The sequence below is a fragment of the Passer montanus genome, unplaced genomic scaffold (assembly GCF_014805655.1).
Source record: "Passer montanus isolate IOZ18808 unplaced genomic scaffold, ASM1480565v1 scaffold9, whole genome shotgun sequence".
In the NCBI taxonomy this organism is placed as follows: Eukaryota; Metazoa; Chordata; class Aves; order Passeriformes; family Passeridae; genus Passer; species Passer montanus.
Window position 1 is genome coordinate 7,699,492 of NW_024374367.1, and position 18,782 is coordinate 7,718,273.

Consider the following 18,782-nt stretch of genomic DNA (forward strand, 5'->3'; position numbering starts at 1 on the left):
CAGTTCTGTCTACAACAGAGAGTTAGGTTAGAGAGAACCTCTCTCATGCTGATACCGACACACGTTAATGTGACCACTGTGTGCTAGGGTTCTGCAATTCCCCACCTTGGCAGTTGCAGCACTTTTTATCTCAGACCACAAGCCAGGGTCAATTCTCATATCTCTAAATCAAACAGCAATTAAACATGGTGAAATCCTCTGAACAAAAAAGCAGGTGATTCTGGACACTGCTTACTGAACACCAGACTGCAAAACTCAGACCAGCAGTGCTCTGTTTAACAGGAGCCTATTGAGAGAAACTCTCTGTGGTGTTAAATCAAGATCACGATAAACCCAATAAGGAGTCATGGGAAGAGCCCCAAGGGGACAGTGATATTGGAGCAGCCCTAATGCATCTTATAAGGAGCTGCATGGATGATGCTCCAGCTCAGCACCATGTGGTAGGACCTTGCACGGTTTAATGGTCTCCAGCTCCACAGACAGGAAGGGACACTCATGCACCACAGCCACTCAGCAAAGTCAAAACATTTTACTTGAGTAGATGTCACAGAGAGCTAGGCCTCCATTAGATATATAATGACCCCTTGTCTTTTTCCAGATGTTTAATGACTGCAAAGTCTTTAGCACACACTTTCCCTTTGATCCACTGGTTTAAATGGGGTCTGTAGCAGGCAGAAACTCACTCACACACCCTTTTGCTCCTTGTGGGATCACGGACTTCCTGAAGAGAACAGTACATGACATGGCTTATTGTATTTTAAATTCACCTCCTATCTTTAATCAACTTTTAAAGGACAGTAGCCTTTACACCAGGCAGAAAGGTCAAATAAACACCCAGCAAGACTTTTTAAAAACAAACCAAAATTTCCCCCAAAAGGAATTTTTTTTCCCCTTACTCATTTCCTTCCTCTGCTCCCAGGTTCCCAAAGAGGCAAATGTCCCTTCTAGTTACCAGTCTTGCCTCTCAGAGCAGCAATACACAAACATATCCAGGACACAGATGAATCAGAATGGGCTCCCACATCACTGGGTCAGCAGGTTCTTCCAGGCTAAAGGCTGTCAGGGTTTGTTTTTCTCTTTAATAAAGAGGGCTCAGCAGCATGAACCATCTCACTTGCACTTTGACATCAGGGCTTGGAGTCCTCATTAGGGACACGGGGGTTTCGAGGGCTCAGATTTGCCAACTTCAGCTGCCAGCAGCCTCGCCGGGAGGGATCAGTGACCTCTGTGAGCTGGCTCTCGCTGAGAGGCAAAACAAGAACAAAGTCTCCAGCGCTGCCAGCCTTCCTGCCAGCTTGATCATCTTTAAATAGGTGGAAATGGCCATGAGATGTTCTAAGGGTTTTGTTCGGACAAACAAAAGTTAAGGAAAAAAAATAGGAGAAAAAAGAACCGACAGTAACAACACGACACACACAACTGTGGGGACTCTGGAGGATGTTGAGGGAAGGGAAGTTTTGAAGCAATGGGGCTTTTCCATTATATGTGGCTCAATGAAGGGCAGCCTGTGGCCAAGGCAGATCCAGCAGGATTTTCACCCAAAGCACGGGGCAGCTGCAGCTGCCTCCCTGGCCTCAGGAGGTGTCACAGCATTTTCCCCATGCTGACTGAGCTGGGGGATTCATTTGACCATGTTCACACAGTGTAGCTTTGAGGTGTTGGAATGGCCAAAGTGTGATGGAGAGAGAATCCAGCCACAGTTTTGGTAGATTTTAACATGGATATGCAACCTCATGCTGGTCCTCCAAGAGTTTGATTGGCCTCTTTTGCTTTGTGGCACTGAGCTGGTGTGAAGTTGCATCCTTCCTCAAAAAAGTCTGGCCAACATATACAGGGACAACCCTGACCATCTCTGTTTATTACACCTAAACAACAAAAATACTGCAGCCTTTACATGGCAGGAAGAAACATGGTAGGAACGTGTGGTCCATGCAGCTGAGACCACCCTAACTCCAGACACAAATGTCACCTGGCCATGGCAGAGCTGTCACACAGTTACACTCAGAGTAACCTGGCAATGTGCAGGTGGCCCAACACAGCCAGTGCACCACCAGTATCCTTCCCCATGGCTTGATGCCAAGTGGGACATTCCTGGCCACTCCATCACATTCCAATGCCCCTCTTGTCCCTGTGCCTTGACACCCATACTTCCAAACACCTCCCTGCCTCCTCCCACCTCTCCGTACCTGCTGGATTTGTCCCAGTCATCTTCACTGAAGCTTCCATCCATGTAGGGGTAGTTTTTCCTGGGGTCTGCTGGAGGGGTGCTGCTCTTCTGCCTGCTGTGTCTCCACTCGTGTGGATGGAGGGCTATGCCAGCAGCCTGGGGTATGTACGTACCTAGGGAAGGCAAGAAGGAGAGGAAGAAGAGAGAGGGCAATACCTGGTCAGAAACCCCAAATGGAGTAGGACACGCAGAGCCAGGAGAGCCTCCTTCCCTAGGTCCCAAAAGTGAGGTCACATGGACTGCACACTTGCCATCTAGCAATACAAAAGCAGTTCTTCCAGTCTCTTCTGGATTTAACCAACGCAGCTTCTCAGGATGTTGACATGGGATGCCCCATTTCTCCTTTTCTCCCCTGCTTCTCAGTAGTTTTATGGTGTGGGTCTGGGATGCACAGACCTGGAGTACACATACACACCAATGCAGATCCTGCCTCCAGCCAGTGCCAGCTGTGGTTAATAGCTTCTGTTTCCACACTGAATCCAGCAGAAATTATGTAGTTGAATCAGTCACCTTTAAATACAACAAGTTCTTCAAAGCGCAAAGGGAAGATCCTGACAAGCTTCCCTCAGTGGTGGTAATGAGGAAAAATCAGCTCTTATCCTAAGAGCTGCCAGACAGTTCTCCCAGAAGTCCCAAGCCTTTGGGATCAACTGGTACAGGTACAGGAAGCTGCTTCAGGGATGTGTGTGTGAAAGGCAAGGAATAGCATGGAAAACTCTGCTGGCTTGAGAGCAGAGGAGGCTCATCTATATCACATTTGACAGGAGATCAATACAGACTGTTAGTATGAAATCAGACAAGTTTCACTACATCTGCCCCCATGAACTTTTCCATACTTCAGTGTCTTACTTCAGAGATGAAAATCCATCATTACCAAGTCACAAGATCCTCAAGTCTCATGAGAAGATGCCTAAACAGAAAACTTCCAAAATAGACCATTCCTCAGCAGTGGCAGTGCCATCTGCAGTAGAAATACATCTCCTGAGTCCCCTGCCCACCTCCTACTGCCCATTCAGTGTTTCAGAGAAATCCTCAGAGCCTTTCCAAGAAGCACCATATGCTCCCATCACATGCTGTGCCAAGCAAACAGGAAGAAGTAATGGAGAAACATGTAATTAAGGGAGACTTGACGTCCTAAACAGCTAAGAGCACTGGAAATACCCAAAGACAATGCCAACATTTTCTCTGAAAATGCCAAGACCTGTTATTTCATTTAACGGATTGTTTCCTCTGTGTGTTTTTAAAGGTTAGACTTCTCTGGAGAAAGCCCCAGGAAAATTGCTTGCCAACATCTTACAGCAGTGGGAAGCACTCACTGCCTGCCAGAGCAGGACAAGGGCCCTGGATGCAGGCCCCTGCAGCGGGTGGGCAGCAGGTCTGGGCTGGGCACGGGGCAGGTGTCCAGAGCAGTCACTATAGATTCATCTCCTCCTTCCAGAGAGAAGGGTGGGATCCCTGGGATTCAGAGCCACCTGGTGGCATGTTCCCACCAGGCCCAGCACAGCTTCCCTGCCAGAATTCTTCCTTGAGCAATCTCCTACTGCTGTGAATGAACCTAAAACCTACAAGGCTGCAGAGCCTGATCTGTAGTTTTCCATTTGGGGTGTAACCCCCAATCTCCAGGCTATTTGATTCACAGGTTTCCCTGCACCCTGCCTTCTGTGCCATCCCATGGGCAACCATCCATACATCCATGCCCTTCTCCCTACCTTCCAGCACCCCCCTTCCCAACCAGCACCACTGCACCACCATGCAGCCAAATGCAATTACCAGGGAAGACAAGAGAGCCCCTGAAGCAAAGTTGCAGTGTGTGGATTTTGGGCAACTTGGCACCAGCCCCACTCCCTGGGGCGCTGTGCTCAATTACTTGTTCTCAATTTACCGGCAAAGCAATCACTTCCCAGTGTCCAACTTGTGTTAACATTCAATTAGATGGAGAAGGATTGCAGCATTATGAAGGCCAGGGGATTCCTCCTTAATGAAGCCTCCAGTCCCAACTGTGCTCCCAAATTAATATTTCAGATGAACAGAGGCTGAAAGAAGATGCAAGGATGGGGAGAGCTGGGGCAGTGCTGCCCTTTGAACTCAGCCAGAGTGCAGTGAGCACAGCACACTCACACTTTGCAGCAGCATCCCTCCCTGGTTTCACATTCTGCTCTGGACAGGAGCCTTTCCACCAGCTTCCTGTTCCATGTTGGTTCAGGATTTTGGGTTGTTTCAACACGGGCTAGTGCTAGCTTACATCACTAAATCTGAACTGGTATAACTATTTTCCAGGGCTTTTCTCCAAGTAAAAATATATTCCCATGACTAGAGTATCCTCCATTCCAGTTCCACATCTGCTAGAAGCTACAGCTGAATAAACCTGACCTTGAAGACATGTGTTCATCTGATCACTCACTAGAGAGAGATACTTTCTTGTAGTATTACCTTAATTATTTTGTTAAGCAAGTGCTTCTAGTCACAAGACATTCTAGTGGATTTTAAAACATCCTGAAGAGGATTATTATGGCCTACAAGGCCTCTCTGGAGAAATAAAAGTAAGCTATGGACCAAATACTCTGTAAAACATATGGCCAGTGAATACTGTCTCTGATTACGAGAATTATAAAGTGCTGTAATGGTTTTGAAAATTATGAGAACAGTATGATGCCACATAAGCCAGAACAAATGTGCCAATAAAAGCCTAAACAGATACACCAACTCAAAGCACCACATGAGTGCATTCTAAAATATATTTTGTTCCCTTCTGGAAGTAAGAGGCCATACAAATGTGGTCAGGCTTTGGCTCATGCTCAGAGATAAGACCCAGACAGAGAAGGGACCCCTAAGAAAACACAACCCTAGCTTACCTTGGCTTCCATACCCAGCATCAATGGCAGAGCCATCCCAGGACTCCACAGTATTGTCCACACTTGGAATTGTGGAGGAGTACATCTCAGACAGCTTGCTAGTTTTCTGGGAGTCTGTCAGCTCATCTTCTGGGTCACTCACTTCGTTTATGCTCCCCGACTTCTTGGGGTAGGATTCTGCAACCAGAACACCCTGCTTTAGCAGGCACGAAGAGCAAGCCTCAGGGAAAAGCTTATGCTGACATGGGAGCAAGCCCAGGTACTGTTAGTCTTTAAAGTACCTCTTTAGCTCTTCAAAAGCAGCTGAGAAAGGCATGTGCAATGAAGCTGAAAGGATTTAATGCATTACTCTTATCTCAAGCTGAATCAAGAAAAAATGCCTTTCCGAGTTTTTAGCACATGGAACACAAGGAGCAGTCATGGGGATTTGAGGATTACCACATATGAGAGAGTTGGGACCTAATCTCAATTCACAAGCACATCTTCCTGTACATTTGGAAGCTTCCTGCAAACAGCCCTGCCCAGAGAAGTGTTGGCTCCTGCAAGCAATACCCTGTAGCTTCTCTGGACTCAGAGGGCCTCCTTTATACTCAGAGCAGCACCAGGGCAGCTGCTGGCTGCAAACTTGGCTACAAACAGGTGTTTTAATGAGACTCCAATGACAACCACCACTGCTGAAGTTGCAGCCCTCTTCCACGACTGCACAACCCTGAAAGAACCCAAAGCTAAACACCACCTCTCCAGAGTCTCCCACGCATGTGACAACAGTGGAATTCCTGGGTGTGGTATTTTGAGGCAGAATTTCCCCTGATCAGTGATTGGAAAATGGGAGCTGAATGTGAATGATGAAGCTCAGACCTTCCCTTTCATTATTTTAGTGCTAACAGGCACTTATTATCATTATATCAGATTTCCTTTCAGACAAAAGCTATGCAAAGAATGGTTTCTCAGCACAAGCATTTCTTTGTACTGAATATTTTAAAGTCCTTGTTGATTAGATATCTTGTTAGCCATCCACACCCTGGATCTCTGACCTGAGGGATAAAAAGCCCTCTGAAAGTCTGCATTTGTCAATGAGGACAGATTATTTTACCAAACAAAGCCTGGTGTCCTGAAAGTCCCTATTTTCCAAGCCTTCAGAAGATTGCTCACCATGATTAACTCAAGATTACCTTGAAATTTCAATTACACCTGCTTCATTCTCAGAATGATTAACGAGTTTCCAACAGGCACTTGCATGTCAATTATTTCACCAAGCGCCTGTGACAATGCTAAGTGTCAGCAGGGGGAGAAAAGAGCATTTCAGACCAAAGACAAGACATTTAGCTACAGGGGAAGAGACTGGGGCTTCGTGAAGAGGAATCAACTCCCCAGCTCTGTCTCTATTTGCCACATCCCTACTCTCTGCCCAGTCATCATCCATTTGTAAAACAGGTGCATTGTCACATATCTGCAAACTGCTTTGAGGCCTATAGAGGTTCTATGTTTAAGAGTGATGTCACTTTTTCAGATGCAGGACAAGCATCCAAAGGGCTACGCTTGCTTAGGAAAGATTTATCTCTTGATTTCTTCTAATTCCCACAGCACTGTGGGCCATTGGCTGGGTAAGTCCAGCCAAATCTACAGACTGCAGAAGCATGGCACCAAAAAATGAAAGGAAAATACTAGGGGTGGGAGAGACTAGAATGAAACCAGGCACCTGGTACTTTCTGAATTTAATGGAAAAGCCTCTGTTTGGCTGTGGTCATGCAATCAGAGAGAAAAGTTTGCATGGTCCCTCTTTTTTTTCAATCACCCTTCTGTCCCCAAGTGACCTGCCAGTACTAAGTATGCTTCTGCGTTTTTATACTATGTCAACAACAGCTTCAAAGCCACAGGGAGCTTGTCAGGGAAACCAGAAGGGGATCCCTAGAATGAAGTTAGATGCTTTGAAAGATGATCTTAGAACCCCAAGCCAGGAAAAGAGGTGTAACACATTCATTGCCAATTGTTTTCAAAAAGTTGAATTAAAGACTGGGGGGTCGGGGGGGGAAATTTATGGATTCTTCCAACTCAGAGTCTTCTAGCTCATTTAGCAGGGTTATAGTTTTAAAAATCCCACATTCTTATACTTCTAAAAGTAACTTCTGCTTCACTTCTTTGGGAAATACCAATACAGACGGGGAATGGCAACAACAGTACAAGTTGTCAATCTGAATTAAAAATTACTATTGCAAATAAACCTGCTGTTTCACCTCTCCTTATCACTACAGAGAGACTTTGGGTTGCCTTTCTTTCACCTGTGAGTCTGAATTTCAAGAAACACACACGTTTTCCCACTGTGCCCAGCCATGCCCATGACCCACACTGCCTCATCCCACCTTCCAAAGGACAGGAGCCCCCCCATCAGTGCCTGCTCCATGGCCCAGGATCCCTGCTGGGGTGAGCCTTTCCCCTCCCCACCCCAGCTCCTCAACTCACTCTCTGTCTGCTTCTTGATCTTGAGGGTGACAGTCTCCCCTGCCATCTGCAGCAGGTGAATGGCCTCGCTCAGCGGTTTGCCCTTGAGGCTCACGTTGTTGATCGCCAAGATCCGGTCCCCAACGTGGATGGCTCCGGTTCTGGAGGGAAAAGGCACTGTCAGGAACTCAGAGAAGCAATTCCTCGGGAGGACAGGACATTCAGCTCTTGCTGGAAGAAATTAACTCTCAGCACTTTAAAATATGTCTTTGTTCCTTCTTGGTACACTCTACAGCTGTGACTTCCCCTTCACCACCAAAGTACCAGGAATCCAGGTCCTCCCCAGCTTCCATGTGCACAGACATACAAACACACAGGGGAACACATGACCTCCTCAAATCCCAAGCCCCTCAGGAACTGGGAATGCAGACCAGCTTAGAGACAAAACACTTCAATGCAATGGGGTTAAAAGCACAAGCATTTTCACTATGTGGAGTCCAACACAGTCATCAAGCATGGAACTGAAGGACATGATCACCCTGATGGAAAGAAATTATGAGACAAACCTAGAAACCTATTGGACAAAATAGCTCAACAAAATTGCTCATGTATGTGGCAAGCACGAGCTGAACCAGCTGCAATTAATGATATGCTTAAAGTTCACCCTACTCAGCTACACCCTTGTGACTTTCTCCACCAGCTCAGGAAGAGGTTGTGTTTTATTGCTCTGCCACATTCTAGCACTGGCTATTGCTCTCACCTAGACAAATCCTCAGGCTTCAGCAACAGGAATGAGGAAACGAACAAGTCATGGCAATTCTCCCCCTTCTCCATCCTTCCCCTCTGTCACAGACAAAAGCTCCCTTTACCTCTTCCCAGTGAAGCTCTGGGAAGAGCAGGCAGGGCAGGATGTGTCCACTGTCACAGCCACTGCCAAACCTGGAGCTCACACTCGCTACTGGCTGGACTGAGCTTCCCAAACTCACACTCCAGCTCCCAAATGCCAGCACACAAGAGCAGCAACCACTTCCTGCTCCAGTACTGTGGGAGGTTCTGCTGTCAGGAGATGGAGTCAGGAGGAGTTGCAAATCTGGACTGCAATGTCTTTTTGTCCTTTTTGCCTTTTTGGAAACTTGTCTCCCTCAGGCTGCATCTCCAAACTGGACTGCAAACAGTCCCTACAGAACTGGAATTTGATATATCAAGGCAGGAAAAACAGCTCTTGGCTTTCCCCAAAACATCAAAAGTCTGTAGACACATTGCTGTGAAACTTCCACTATAAGTACATCAAATCAGGAAATGCAGCCAAGCAGCAGGCAGGACTGCTCAGGCTTCTGCTGCTGCTGAAGTACTCAGCAGTGCCATGTTGGTCCCACCAGCCACTAGATGTCCGTCTTGTGCCACCCAAATCAGCGTGGAAAAGCTGTCAGGGAAACAAACATTTCTGCATTCAAACAAATTACAGATGAAACTGGGACCGGAGGATTTGTCTTAAAAGTTTCATCTATTGCAGTCCAGAGAATCAAGCTAAACTTCTGGCAGTTTACAGAAGATCCTTTTCTCACTGCAGTGCTTCAGCATTCAAGGGTTTCCTGCTGTTCCCTGAACCCAGCATGGGGACACATCCATCCAAGACACCCTCCCAACCACCCAGCCCTGAACATGATGGCTCTGCAGTAACTGTGAAAGTCTCTCAGCAGGGAAAAATACAGGAACAATTAAAGAGAAAGGTCACATTCAGCCAGGTATATTTTTTCAAAGGGGAGAAAGCAAACCAAAGTCCAGTTCTCTCAGGGTCCCCCTTCTGAGGCCAAGCAGAAGGTGAGAAGGACTGACAGAGGAAGCAGTTTCCAGCTAGTGACCCTTGTGCCTCTCCATTCCTACCAACAGTCCTTAACTCACCTCAAACACAAAACAGCCCAAGGAGCCATGGGCTGCATGTCCCATCTTGCTCAGTGGGGACATGCAAGAATAGAATTGAGTAACAGGCAAGTGGAAACGTGTAAAAGGGGCTGCTAGAATTTCTCAGCAAGCACTGGGGAAGAGGTGGGTGCATGCATCTTGTAGGGATTAATGTGGCACATGGGCAGTGTCACCATCCTTTTTGCTCCCTGCCAACATGGCTTGGTGCTGGATGCTCCTAGACCAAACTCTCCTACAGCTACCCCCATCTACTTGAGCAGGTGGCACTAAAGGAGGCTGGTCTGGCACTTTAAAATGTCAGCAACAGCCAAAAATTGCTGTTGGAGAACCATTACACCTCAACCAGAATTCAGTGTTCAGGCACACTCCCTTGGTCAAGAGGAAGGAAAATACAAGTCCTGTGGCACAGGCTTAAGCCATCTGCAGGCACTCAAGGAGGGGACACAGACAGGAACATGGGAGAGACCCACAGCCACATCAATCTAACAGCCTAAGCTGCTTTTGTAGGTTTCTGTAAGATCAGACACGAGGGGGAAAAAAAGTTCAAGGTCAAGATAAAACCTAAATCATCTGACTCTGAAGCCTTTTTGACTTAGTCAGCCAGTCATCCACAGAGAGATGTGTGACAGATCCTTGAGGACAACCTGCCTCCCCCACTGCCAGCAGCCCAAAATGCAGTGCAGATTTTCACTTGCGCCTCTACAAGAATGGCCTGGGGATTCCTGCTATCAGACACTGGGGTCAGGTCCCAGTGTCAGTGCTGGTGAACCATGTCCTGTGCTCCAGCAAGAGCATGGATTTGGATTTAAGTCCCCATCCTTCACTCAGAGCCTGGCTAAGGGCATCTGTGGTAGAGACATGAGGAAAGGGACAATTTAGAATAGCAATAGGAGCACCCCTCTTCCCTTGACAAGGTCAAGTCATCCCCTTCTCTCACTCACAAGAGAAAAAAATGCACCTTTCTTGCAAGCAGCATCCATCCCAGTGCTCCTCGCCCTCCCCACAGGGAGCCAAGGTTACCCAGAGACATCCCTGTGCTGCCCTGTCACCACGCTGTTATCTGCTACTCAGGCACAGTGAGCATGCTGAACAGCTCCATCACTCTTCTCACAAGGCTTTTCATTCCTCACTGGCTGCTCGCTCCTGATCAAAATTCAGTGGTACTGCAGCTCTCGCCTGCACTGCATTTCTGGACACAGCAGTCACCGATGTGCGTCCGAGTTCACAGAGGAGCAGACGTGGAATTGCAAAGGGAACTGAGATCAACAAAGGTACAATTCTGTCTTCTGACACCTGACAGCATTTGAGCTGGCTGTTCTTAACCTCTCTGGTGCTGGGTTGCAGGTAAGTACAGAAGTGCTACACAGAAACACCTTGGATACTCTGTGGCTACTATTTTATAGGGAAGAAGACCAAACCCTACAGGAACAGGCAGTGACGTAAAATCCTCAGTGAGAAGAATCACTAATGACAAAGTCTATCCCCTTCCTTCCCAGGAGGCACAGACCTTCTGCATTCTGCACCAAAGGGAAGCAGTGGAAATGCACAGCAGTGTGCTGAGAGCTCTGGGGACCCAATGCAGTGAAGGACACAGAGCTGTTTCACAGTCCAGCTAAGAGGAAGCATGGTCTTGAAAGAGAAAAAACCAAAAGGCCAGATCTGCTGTCAAACATCCCCAAGGTCTTGCACTTTACAGCAGTTTGTTCAGGGTTTTTTTTGTTGCTGTTCTTCCTGTCATCAGCACAAAGTAAGAGACCCTCAGAGAAGCATGAGTCAAGGCTGCTGAAATGATCTATTTACAAGTCACAGCTCCCGTATAGAAAGATTAATTAAGATAGAGTGTATGACTCAGTCCCACCTTATACTCTCAGGAATGTCCTGATCCTTTAAATCCCACACATCCACACATATTCAGACCCAGGCACACAGTAACCTCCCTGGAGCTGGAAGGTAAATCTGCTCCTACGTTTATTCAGTATAAATGTCTGATGCTTGGGCACGCCAGCCTGCACTGACATACCTCACATGTAACACAGTGAGCAACAAGCAAGGACAGGTCAGAATACACCTGAGATCCCTGCTTGCAGCAGGACACACCACTGCAATGCCCATAAGCCAGTTTAGAAACAGGGGAATCCTGGACAGTGGTTTCACAGACAGGCTGGGCACTCTCCTGATACAAGGTGTGCATGGCAAATCCCAGACCAGGAAGCACCTCTGTGGGAGAGGGGCAAATAAATATGTATTCCTGGCTGAAGACTCACTGGGTCTGACTTTTCCTGAAGTGTCTCTCTCATTGCCCCAGCAGCACAGCCCCCAACACCTGCTTCATGTCACTTGGAACCTTCAGAGCACCTTTCCTCCTTAGCAGACTAAGACACCAAAGAAGAGTTTATGACAGTGGAGGAAACTTGGCATGGTTCAAGACCCCTTCTTAAATCAATTCAAGTGTTCTCTCCCAAACCTCACCTCTCTGCCAGCCCTCGTTTAGTCAAGCCTGAAATGACAATGGGATCAAAAGGCTCCTCTGTCCCAGAGATGGTTATTCCCAAGGGGCCTCCATATCGTTTCAGCTCCACTGTGTAGATAATAGCACCAGTTGTCTCCTGCTCATCTGAAAGAGAAAACAGGAATGCTGAATTCTTGTCACTTCCCAAATAAAAGTAGTCATAGGAAAGACTTGAAGCCTCTAGAAGCAAAAGCCAGAAGTCTTCAGTGACACTCATACCAAATAGGATTTTAACCTTCCAGACATCACTTAAGGGCAGAATAACAAAAATAGACTATAATCAATTGGAAAGTGGTGACTGGATAGCAGCAGCCCTTATCTTTGTTAGTTTGCACTACCTATTGGGAAATGTCATTACAGTGGACAGGCACCAGTTTGCATCAGGATTTCTGTACCAGAGTTATCTTCATCCTTCCTAATCTTCAATTTGACCAGGTCTTCACACTGCCTTAAAATCTGCACAGCATCCTCCATTGAGCAATTGTCGAGTCGGATGTTATCAATGGCTAACAGCTTGTCTCCAGGCTCCAAGGTGCCAGTTCTACATGGAGAGGAAAAGAAAACTAAGAGTACATTTGTATTTGCCTTTCAGATCCCACAACACATTCAGTTCTGCAGTGGAAATGACAATATTAAGTTTTTACTGTCCTTGATCTTTTCTGGAAAACAACCATGAGCTGAGTCTGGGACACCTGTAATTTTAAAGAGAGGAAATTTGTGTAGAGCATGTACCCAGACAGAACCAGCCAGGAAGGTTACATAAATATCCTGGGCAACCTATAACCCTGAAAATGCCTGATGTTTAACTGACAGATATCCTATCCCTTATGGAAACTCCCATGTGAGCACTCTTAGAAATAAGCCATACAGCCACGCTAAATTCCTCTGAACGCCTTGCTATGAGATCTTGGATCAGAGGGGAAGTCAATAAATCCTGAGTTATTTGCACAGTTCTCCACCAGTGCCCACAATTCACTCACTCTGTTCACCAAAGCAGGAGCTGGGACATGGCAAACTACCTGATGAGCCATAGCACCTCCTGGGATATAGGAAGCTCTTTACCACATGCTCTTAAATGCTAAACATCCATCTCCTAGAGACACAGCAGACATCTAAACCAGTGCCCTGGTCATCTTCTCCATTAGCTCAACTCTATTCACTTCAATACAGACAATTTTTATTGTAAACCCTACTGTGGTCAAAGAAAAACCTCTAGTGCTGAGATCTCCTTGGATTCTGGAAATATCCAGACCCAAGTGCTACTGCTTGGGCTACATTCAGCTCCTCTGGTAGACATTCATGGAAGGCCATTTTGCAGTGGGTTAGACAGATAACCCTGAAGAAAATCCTGCACTCACCTGTGTGCTACACTCCCCTTCTTGATGTCAGAGATGATCAAAGGATCCCCAAGCTTTCTGCTTGCAGCTGCAAAAGAGACACATGGTACAAAGCCTGGTGGTGACTTTGCTGTGGGGGACAGGCACGGTAGATAGGTAATGGAGAGAAGCAGCCATAAGGAAAGGGGATTTATATTTCCATCACAAAATGATGCTTCACATTTGAATTCTGGAAGCCTCTCCAGAAAGAAAGAAAAAAACCCAAAACATAAATCCCTGCAGTTTGTTCATTGCCCTTTGCCCAGGTCAATTTCCTTTGGACTCCTGAAGGAGAGGACATGTGGTGTCCAGCAGCAAGAGGTGCCCAACAGGAAGGGGTGGCACTGCCAATCCCAGCACTGTTGAACACTCCTCACCACCCCTCACACACAAGAGAAGGGAGCCAAAGGTCGTGGCTGCAGTCACAATTAGCACTGCTGCCTGGAGAGCATCCAGCTCTGCCCCGTGCTCCATACAAGCATTTCTATGTTCTTCAAGTAAAGTGGGCTGTGAAATTTTCCAGGTGGAAAATAACCCAGTGAAAAAGCTCAGTTTTTCAGCTGGTTCAGCTCTCTAGGGCACTTAATCATACAACCAGATGAATCAGGGATGGTTTGTGCTGGAGCTGGAAGGGGTGGGTGGTTTCCAACTCGTATCTCCTGGCCGACCCTGATAACTTTTTCAGCCCACGAGATGTGAATACACATCTCTGGGAGCATTTACATTTTCAGACTTGCCTGCAAGACCTGCTGCTCTCCTGAGATACCCAAGAGAGATTTATGACTCAAACTCCTCCTGACCTCCTTGTCATGCACACACCAAACATACATCAAGAAAGAGCATCCATTCCGCCCTGCATCCTTCCCTCCTGCCTTGCTATGGGAATTGCATTGCCTCATTTAAAGTTGACAGAGCTTCTCAGCTTCTCACAAAAACTGTGTGGGAAGAAAGAAACTCACAGCCTTTGAAGATATCAGGTGCAGGGCAGAGATTAAAATATCTGTGAGGCACGTGGCACCAAACACACAGAGATCCACCTGCCTGAACAGCAGTTAGAGAGCACCCACAAAGTCAGACATAGTAAGTGTTTACCAACCTCTCTGCCCTAGATTTTTCTGTTGTTTATATTCATTTATGAGATTTTAAAACATATGTCCAACCCAACAGCTTTAAGGATATCCTCTCCTAGAAATAACCAAACCTTCTGTACTAAAGAGAGCAAAAAGACAGCCAATCTCAGTCATGGCAAGGCTGAGAACCACAGTGAGGTCAGACAGCAAAAAGCAGACTGTGACTGATTTTATAATAGTCACAGCAATGTGACTGCTGAATGGTACAGAGCCTGGAGGAATCCTTTTCCCCATGTTTTACTGGAGCCTGGTACCAGACAATTTTGGACTGGACACTCATGTTCTGCTTCTGTCTGCAGATCTAAGGGAGAAATATATGTTGTGGAGATTCCCAGAGGGCTTGTGCCTATATTCAGCTTGTCCACAGCATGGACCAGACTGCAGTGAGGACAAGAGAATCTGGGCAAAGCTGAGCAGTGGGAACGAGGGTGGGGTTCAGATAAAAACAATGCAGAAATCCCCATGCTGATGGAGAAGGCTACACACCATGGACTAACAGCACAGGGATTGAGATGTACCACTCTGGTAAATATTACTGTTGCATTCCTTTTCAGTATAGGACATGTATTTGATGCTGACAGAGGTGTGCAGAGTGGTGTCTGAGCAGCAGTGAGGGCAGACCCTGTGAGCACACCCTAAGCCCTGGGTCAGGTGGCATTGCTGCATGTTTAATCACTCCCTAGCCTGGTTCTGTCAAAACAATCCAGGTTAGCAAAAATACTTTTCACTGCAAGGTTTGTTTACTAGTTTCAAAGCAGAGGCAGTGTGACAGAAAGGGGTTAGGAAGGATCCTAACCTGTCCTGGTGGTGGGCTGGAATGGCCATCTCTAACCTGACCAAGCTACAGCTGAACAACATGTCTGGAGAGCATGAACATCAATAGAGCAAAGAGGGAAGGGAGGGTGACAGAAAGGGGTTAGGAAGGATCCTAACCTGTCCTGGTGGTGGGCTGCAATGGCCATCTCTAACCTGACCGAGCCACAGCTGAACATGTCTGGAGAGCATGACCACCAATAGAGCAGAGGGAGGGGAGAAAAAAAAAGTCAAGCAAGCAATCACAGACAAAAACATGCCTCAAGCTCTGCAGGATTTATGTTTATCTCAGTGTCTGCTTGCAAGCCCTGTGACATGTGGGGGGATCCTGCACACAGTCAGTCTCTGAGCAGAGAACCAGACCTTGTCCTTCTGAAGCTCCACAGTCGGTGTCAGCACTGAACACAGCACGAGCTTCCCATGACAGAAGCAAGGGTAACAAACCAAACAAGTGCTTTATCCATTAGAGAACAAAGCAAGTTTAAGGAAAAATCATTCTGGGTTTTGTTTGTAGAATTTTTTTAGAAGGTGTGCTCTCAGAACAGATTTTCTTGAGACCTGAGTTAAATGGAAGAGCCATATACAACTGCATACAACTGTCCCTACCAACAGAGAACTCAAACTTTAATACATGTAAAATGTAAATGTAAAACATTCTAAATATTCAGCACTGAATCATTATAGAAACACCTGGCTTTGAAGGGACCTTAAAGATCATCTAGTTCTGCTCATGGAACAGGGACACCTTCCATTAGACCAGGTTGCTTAAAGCCCCACCCAAACTGTCCTTGAACACTTCCAGGGATGGGGGATCATCACATTATATAATTTCTTAATGTAAAATGCAAAGACTTTATAAAACCATCAAATTTGAACGGTAAGTTAGAGACACTTAATGAATAACCATGTTCTCTCAAGAGGCGAAGACACAAGGTTAAGATAATGAAATCTCACAGCACAGAACAGAGGCTTGTTGTTCATTCTAAAAACCTGTAGTTACTGACTCCATTAATTAACCTTTGGCATCCCAAAGCCCTTTCTGGGACACAGCAGAGTGTCCAGATGGGCTTCCTGTCTGTCTGCTGGGATAAGGTTGCCCTGAGCACCCCTGAGAATCACAATTTTAAACATCTTGGGCCATTCATGCAGGGTGACAATGTTTCCCCCTGCAACAGCTGCCTGTCTGACGGTGAGAGAGCTGCAATTTCACTGAAGGAGTGGCTCAGCAGAGGTCAGAGCCGTTAAATACATGAATCCCTGGTGAGATTTTGAATAGACAATTTCCAATTTGCCTGCAATTAAAACAGCACCAACCTAAAGTACATCATTATTAGGGCTGTGGTCTTTGGCATTAAGACATTTGCACAGATGAATAAAGCCTCCTTATCCATTCATTTCTGCTGTTAATGTGGTTATATCTCTTCAAAGGACATTGTCTTGGGAACTCTGCTGCAGGAAGGCACAGTTTGGACACTCAGCCTTGCCTCTGGGTTTTGCTCTCCTGTGTGTGAAATGGAGATGGCAGCAAAGGAAGGCAAGGGAAGAGATGGAGGCAGGAGCTGGCGTGCAGAAACCCATGCTCACCCCCAGCAGGCATCCTGGCTGTGGCCTCCATCTGCCAGGACAAGCCATGTCAGGTGGAAACAGACCCTTTTTCAGACCCATTTGTATTTTTGGTGGATTTACCAGTACAAAAAGGTAGTTTAAATCTGCTCCAGTGGCCCAGAGAAGGCTCCATAAATCAACAGCTGGTAAAGGTAGAAGCATGTGGTAGGGAAGAAACTCAAAATGAAAACACTGCTTGGCAGTGGTGACAGGGCAGTGATAAAAAGGTGAATTGATCAATACTGTTATTTACTTTTTATAAATTGCTTTCAGTCTCTCTGCTGGGGTTGTGGCTAACTCAGTGTTTACACTGTGATGGATGACGAGGCCAGGAACACATGTCCGGTTTGTGTTTTTAATAGAATGCATAATGACTTGTACTGGTAAATTATTCTCCTCCAAGGAGCACCAGCACATATTTCACAGGCATCAACCCGTTAAAAATGCCCTTTGTTATTGACCAAGCCAAAGCAACGCTGCCAATGTGTAATTAAAGAAATTGTAATAATGCCACGAGAATGCATTTAAATAAGAAGCATTTTTAAATTGGAAATAACAAAATCAGAAACCAAATAATCTCAGGATAGCTAAGGAATGAGAAAAGGAAAAAAGTGAATCAGAATTGATTACAAAGAGCAGCAGTGAAAATCAAATCCTCAGTACCCAACTTTTTCCTCTATCATTCATTAAGTTTAGCAGCAGGTGAATAAATTATCAGTGCCTCCAGCAGGATATCTGCCTCATCACAGATCCTTTTCCTTTCACAATCTCCAGGTAGCAAAAGCAGATCAGGATATCCCACCAGGATAAAAGCACTGGAGTGAATCAGCTGTAGTGTGAGTGAGGGGGCAGGACAGGTGGCTGCTGAGCCTGCCCCGCCTGCAGACACACTCAGCTGGGCTGGTGGCAGGGCACAGGCTAATACAGAGCCAGCAAAACTAGATTTGCTTGGCTCAGAGATCCATCTTCTCACTAGGACAGTGATTACACTGCTTAAGCGACTTAATCGAAGTTATCTATCTACCCAAATTCCGGTTTTATCACCTGCAAGCAGATATACTGCCTACTCCTTATCTGCAGTACTTCACACCAAGGGCACAGGAATTGATTTGTTAAGATATATAAAGGTAATTTGATAAACAAGCTATATAAAGCATTAATTCATATCCAAAATTAATGGCAATTTCAGTATCTCTTTAAACAGCAACATCAACACACCTCTACCCTACAGTGAATGTCACAACCAGCCCTCGGAGAGGATATTTGAGACAGGAAAAAAATCCCAAACTCTCAATACAAAAGGTAATCTTTTGTGTAATCAACTATCATTTTCCAGAGGGGAATAACAAATCTATACCTTATTTTAAGAGGAGAAGTATTGAACATATGAGAATAGAATTATTATTACCTTCTCACTGCTGGAGATTTTAATTTATAAGAGATTTACAGAAAACTTTCAAAGGCATAACTGCATCATTAGAACTGGATGCAGCCAGCAAGATCAGAGCATTTGAGGCATGAGTTCTGCTAATGGAGATGGGTAGTTCAGGCTAACAAGAGTCAAATCTTCACATCCCTGTGTCAAAACTCTCGGTTTACCAGTATTTGCATCCTCACTATTTTAGCCCAGAGGTTGCTGCAAACAGGTAAGCTTCAGAGCTCTTTGAGCAGAAAGGAGCATGCTCTGTTCTTCAGCCAGAGTAGCTGCTCTACAAACAAATGCCCTTCTGCCTGGTACAGAGTCTGAGGTACTGGAGCACAGAGAAAATGAGAGTTTAGTTGGCTTTGTGTCTCTTCACTTCTGGACAAAGGACATGGAGCAGCACACACGTGGCAGCTTGTTGTTGTTTAGCATATTGAGGAGACTGAAATGAGGCTTGAGGGCACAGAGATCCCTCAGAATCAAAG

At 46.1% G+C, this 18,782-nt stretch overlaps 1 protein-coding gene across 5 annotated transcripts in view; it reads right to left on the reverse strand.

Annotated features, from left to right (window-relative positions):
• Positions 1-18,782, reverse strand: part of GRIP2 (glutamate receptor interacting protein 2) — a 257,720-nt gene that overhangs the window by 11,686 nt on the left and 227,252 nt on the right. For all 5 annotated transcript variants that reach the window (XR_005626109.1, XM_039695431.1, XM_039695432.1 and 2 more), the window contains exons 15-20: positions 13,309-13,375; positions 12,346-12,491; positions 11,911-12,055; positions 7,540-7,679; positions 5,080-5,256; positions 2,187-2,340 (exon numbers count right to left, since the gene is read on the reverse strand). Coding sequence is in view for 4 of the 5 variants with exons in the window: in XM_039695431.1 (XP_039551365.1) it covers positions 2,187-2,340; positions 5,080-5,256; positions 7,540-7,679; positions 11,911-12,055; positions 12,346-12,491; positions 13,309-13,375 (829 nt within the window). In the remaining variant the exon portion in view is untranslated. The remainder of the gene's footprint in view (positions 1-2,186; positions 2,341-5,079; positions 5,257-7,539; positions 7,680-11,910; positions 12,056-12,345; positions 12,492-13,308; positions 13,376-18,782) is intronic.